This window comes from Saimiri boliviensis, chromosome 8 (genome assembly GCF_048565385.1).
Source record: "Saimiri boliviensis isolate mSaiBol1 chromosome 8, mSaiBol1.pri, whole genome shotgun sequence".
Taxonomy (NCBI): domain Eukaryota; kingdom Metazoa; phylum Chordata; class Mammalia; order Primates; family Cebidae; genus Saimiri; species Saimiri boliviensis.
In genome coordinates, this window is record NC_133456.1 from 14,954,174 (window position 1) to 14,959,041 (window position 4,868).

The 4,868-nt window shown below is 55.9% G+C and overlaps 1 protein-coding gene across 2 annotated transcripts; it reads left to right on the top strand.

The window, feature by feature from the left end:
• Window positions 1–169: 169 nt before the first annotated feature.
• On the top strand, window positions 170–4,098 carry LOC101038937 (serine protease 44). Of its 2 annotated transcripts, none has more exons than XM_010337011.3 (5): window positions 170–525; window positions 867–1,023; window positions 1,305–1,644; window positions 2,429–2,592; window positions 3,159–4,098. In XM_010337011.3, the coding sequence occupies exons 1-5, from the start codon at window positions 194–196 to the stop codon at window positions 3,426–3,428; spliced, it is 1,263 nt and encodes a 420-aa protein (XP_010335313.2). In that variant the 5' UTR covers window positions 170–193; the 3' UTR covers window positions 3,429–4,098. The 2 variants fall into 2 exon arrangements, with proteins under 2 accessions (XP_010335313.2, XP_010335314.2); XM_010337012.3 differs by having other exon boundaries at window positions 1,379–1,644.
• The last annotated feature ends 770 nt before the right edge of the window (window positions 4,099–4,868 follow it).

The following is a 4,868-nucleotide window of genomic DNA, read 5'->3' on the forward strand; positions in this document are numbered from 1 at the left end:
GAAGAGAGAGAGGACTCCTCTGTCACCACTGCAAGGCGCGGCCCCGCCCAGGCCCCGCCCCTCAGGCGGCCGGGTGGCCCGGCCCCGCCCCCTCCCCCTCGCGGCCCCGCCCAGGCCCCGCCCCTCAGGCGGCCGGGTGCCCCGGCCCCGCCCCCTCGTCCCTCGCGGCCGCTCCAGGTTCCCGCCAGAATCTATGCGGCAGGCGTGGCAACCGCTGAGAGGGGGCGCCATGACAGAGGCTGAGGTCGCCGGCAGCACCCATGGCGTCCCGGGGCGGCAGCTCCCTGGGGCTCCTGGCCTGGCTCTTGCTCCTTCAGCCCTGGCTCGACGAGGCCAGGGCAGGCCGGGCTGGGGCTCAGGGAGGCGCAGCACTGCTCTCTCCCTCCACTCATCCCTCAGGGCGGGGCAGCCAGGACCCAGGAGCGAGCGGGTGGGAGCCGCCACCTGCAGGGGCTCCGGGATCCCCCGCGGCCCGCCAGTCCGGGGGCCACGCCGTGGCCCCCACGTCGGTGATGTTTCCGTCAGGTGAGTCTGATTCTTACCAGGCTCTGGCAATCCCACACGCACGATGATCCACCCGTACGGACCGAGGGGACAGCGGCAGTGGCGCCACGTGAGGCGTCTGGGCCGTGCCCTGCCGCGGAGGCCCGGCCTGGTCTGAGCGGGCGGGGACCCGCCCCAGAGGAGGCGGCGCTCGGGGACACATGTGTCCGGCGGCGGGGCGGCTCCCCGAGGCCTGGGAGGACCCGGCCATTTTCCGGAGGTGCAGGGGAGGCGGGCCTCGGTCTGAGGGTTCTGAGCCCCCCGGCTCTGGCGAAGGAGCTGCAGCGGCGTTACTCTCAGTCCCTTTCCCTGACCTGCCCCAGCCTGCGGCCATCGGATTTCCAGGATCACCGGCGGGTTACCGGCCCCAGAAAAGAAGTGGCCCTGGCAGGTGAGCCTGCAGACCGGCCAAGGACACGTGTGCGGAGGCTCCCTGATCGGCAGGCGCTGGGTGCTCACGGCCGCCCACTGCATCTATGGGTGAGTGTTCGGGGCTCAGGGCTTGGGCCCGGCTCAGGCTGTGGGACCTGGAGCCAGTCTGTCCCCCCTGCCTGAGCTTCCTCTTCCTCATCGGTAAAACGGGGTGACAGCCCTGTAGGTTTTATCCTGTCTGGGAGAGACCTGAGGATTTGCGTTTCTAGCAAGTGTCCGGGTGTTGCCGCTGCCACCGCCACTGCTGGTCTGGGGACCACAGGCCAAAGGGGTCAGGGGTCCCGGGGGGATGCGGTTTGAGGGAGGGAGGTGGCTGCTGGCTGTCATAGGAAGATGGGACCAGGCTGGGAAGCACCTGGAAGGCGTGGAAGCAGATTGCAGACCCTGGAGGATCTTCCATCAGCCACCTGGAGTACACCGTGAAGCTGGGAGACACAGACGTGCGTCACCTCTCCGGAACGGCGCGTGTGGTTCCAGTTCGCGACATCGTTATGCACCAAGATTTTACGACTCTTGGAATAATTCAGCATGACATTGCCCTAGCTCTGCTTGACTTCCCTGTGAATTACTCCACGCACATCCAGCCTGTGTGCCTTCCTGAACGGGCTTTCATGGTGCAAGCTGATACGAGGTGCTGGGTGACTGGATGGGGCAAAGTAAATGAAACAGGTGAGGGTCTGAAGCAAGACTGCAGCGGCCCCAGACCAGGGAAAAGGCTGCTTGGTACCCTGGGGTTGACCTGCAAGCTGAAGGGAGGGACAGAGAGCTAGATTTTTTTTTTTTTTTTTAGCAAGTCAGGGAGGAGGATGCAGTAGATGCTGCCAGGGAGTAATTTTAACAACCGGTTTATGAAATTCTGTTGGTTTGTCAGGACCTGGGTGTTTGGGCGCTAGGCATGGTGGGTTCTCTTTAGGGTGAATTTTACCTCTGGGGGTGATGAGCTAGCTGTCTGACTTTTTAAGCTGTCCCTCCCTGGAAGTGCCGGCCTTGGTAGATAGGGAGCTTCCTGTGTGTAAAGAGGCCGGAGACTTTTCATTGAGGTGTAGGGCCTCTTATTCATGGGGAGAGGCTGGATTTGGTACCTTTAGGGCATTACCTGTCTGAGAGTCAGTGATCCTGCTCTAGAAAGTATAGATGCTTTACTGATGTACAGGATACTGTGTCACTATTAGTACTGCTACTCAGAGTGACAGATGCTTGGTTTTGGTTTCTCAGGGTGGTAACACCTTTCCTGTGTGTTCTTATTTCTCCTGTCTTGGTTTGGATCTTACATCCTCCTCTCCCCATGTCAACACTGTGCCTCATATCTTCCTTTGTCAAATGGGACAATATCCAATGCCCAAGAGGGTGTCTGTGTATGAACACACCGTATTGAGACCCAGAGTGGGCACGGGGTTCTCTTGTTCGGTTCCACTTACACAGGTCCACTCAATCACAAATTCTCTCTCTGTAGATCCATCAGATAAAGTAGTAACTGAGCTTCAGGAGGCTGAGCTACGCGTTATACTTCATGAAAAATGTAGTGAGATATTCAAGAAACACGTGGGAAGGTGGAATGAAGTGATCAAGAAAGGGACCGTCTGTGGCTACAGTGACCAAGGGAAGGATGCCTGTCAGGTCAGTTCATGGGCCTCTTGCTGCCTCAGCATTGCAGTTGTCTCCTCAGAGCTTCCTCGTCCGCAGCCAGTAGGGCCTGGGTTATCTCCTAGCCCCTCGGTTTACCCTCATTCATGGTAATGGGACGTGAGGACCAGCCAGCAAGGCTCTCCTGGGCAGCCTTCCTGATCCTTCAGGAGAGAGCAGCTAACACAGCCTGGAGTGGGAGGAGGGGTGAATCAGGCAGGTCCCACCAACAATGCGTGCTCCATGTGGGCTCCTTCTGTGTGACAGGCAGTATTACCACTCAGGTAAGCACTAGACTCATTATTGTCTCAGAGTAGGCACGATTCCATCATGTGTATTAAGTTTTTTGGAACCCGCCTTTTCAGTAGGTGCATGATTTTGCTTTATTGGAAATCGTCAATTCTCAGCTCTCATATTGACAGATACCTAAGGCTAGGAGGGTCTTCGGGGTTCCCGGGGAGCCCCCTGAGTGCCTGGCTCTGCAGCGCATCGCAGTGCAATCAGCCTGCTCTGATGTGGAGCCTATTTATTTCCTACAGTGATTGTCTTTCTTTTTCCAGGGAGATTCTGGGGGACCCCTGGTCTGTGAATTAAATGGCGTATGGGTCCAGGTGGGGATTGTGAGCTGGGGCATTGGCTGCGGTCGCAAAGGATATCCTGGAGTTTACACGGAAGTTAGTTTCTACAAGCAATGGATTGTTGATCACCTGAAACAAGCTTCCTGTTTGGATTCAGCAAACTTTCTCACTCTATTCCTGTGTCTGGTGATGCCCCTGGGCATGCTGGTGACCTCGTGGTCAGACCCCATTCCACTCTCCTGCTGTTTCTGAGTCTCATACTAGGGCTCTCCTCCAACCTCCCACTCCTTCTCAGTGCCCTTTCTGCAAATCCCAGTTGGAATCCACGGGCCCTCTGGAGATCCAAACAGCAGAGCATGGCGGAGAGACTGGAGCCAGGAAAGTGTCCTTGCCTGGTGCTCTGGTCACCTGCCTCTGCCGTGCCTGCACGAGGGCTGTGCTCTGCCTGGTGGGAAGGAGGGATGAACCTATTCCAGCTAGAGGACCAGCTGCCCTGCCAGGGGGCCATGGTGACTCTTCAATACCTGGGGGAACATCTGTCGAAGAAGAGAGAGACATCATCAACCGTGAAGCAAGCATTAGATGTGGTTCTGGTTTCAGGGCTCTCACCTGAGACTTTATCAGCTGGGCGATTGCTCAGAGAGAGTGAAGGAGGCATTCCCAGGTCCCTGGAGAGGTGTGAGGCCTGGGACTTCCACTCTGGCTCAGTTGTCTGGGGCTGGGAGAAGTTCCCCTGTAGCCCAGTGTGGGTCCATCTGTGAGTGGACAGCCTCTGCCCCACCAGCTCTCTTGGGGCAACCCATTGTTGGCACCCCCTTCCTCAGTGCCCTAGTGGCCGCTTTCAGGGACACCACAAGTTGTGTTGAGGCAGTTATGGAGTGTGGAGTTTTCAGAAATCAACTGAATAAATATTTGGAGAGTCTCCTGTGTTTCTGAAGCTCTGCTCAATGGGGCGTGAGGTTGTATATAACATACTCTGTAGAGAACTGGCTTTCCATTTGTTAGAAATGTATTCATGGTTTTTATAAAACTTTGGCAGAGCCAGAGATGAGGAGTTTGTCTGCCCTCATTTAAATCCAACAGGTGGCTTTACCCAGTGGGTCCTGCTGCCTGTCTTTTTTTTTTTTTTTCTGGTCATCAGCATCTCTTTAGCTGGGAGCGTGGTACTTGAGTTTAACAAACCCTGCATCAGGAGCAGGGGATCAAGAGGGACAGAGGCTGGGCGTGGCACACTCAGACACCTTCCTCCCTCTCCTTGCTGCCTTGTAATAAACAGGCCTTGAGGGGGCAAAATGGAGTATGGGCTGGTCCTTGAGCCCAAAGAGCTGAGTACCCACAGGGAGGAGGGTGGGAAGGAAGAGCGCACGTGTGTGTGTGTGTGTGTGTGTGTGTGTGTTTGTGTTTGTGTGTGTATGTGTGTGTTTGTGTTTGTGTTTGTGTGTGTGTGTGTGTGTTTGTGTTTGTGTTTGTGTGTGTGTGTTTGTGTGTGTTTGTGTTTGTGTTTGTGTGTGTGTGTGTGTTTGTGTTTGTGTTTGTGTGTGTATGTGTGTGTTTGTGTTTGTGTTTGTGTGTGTGTGTGTTTGTGTTTGTGTTTGTGTGTGTGTGTTTGTGTGTGTTTGTGTTTGTGTGTGTGTGTGTGTTTGTGTGTGTGTGTGTGTTTGTGTTTGTGTGTGTGTGTGTGTGTGTTTGTGT

Bases quoted from the DNA above. Each gene is read 5' to 3' on its own strand.
- LOC101038937 (XM_010337011.3), top strand. From the start codon at position 194: ATGCGGCAGGCGTGGCAACCGCTGAGAGGGGGCGCCATGACAGAGGCT. The intron at 526-866 runs GTGAGTCTGATT...GACCTGCCCCAG, and splicing joins GTCGGTGATGTTTCCGTCAG to CCTGCGGCCATCGGATTTCC. The intron at 1,645-2,428 runs GTGAGGGTCTGA...CTCTCTCTGTAG, and splicing joins GGGCAAAGTAAATGAAACAG to ATCCATCAGATAAAGTAGTA.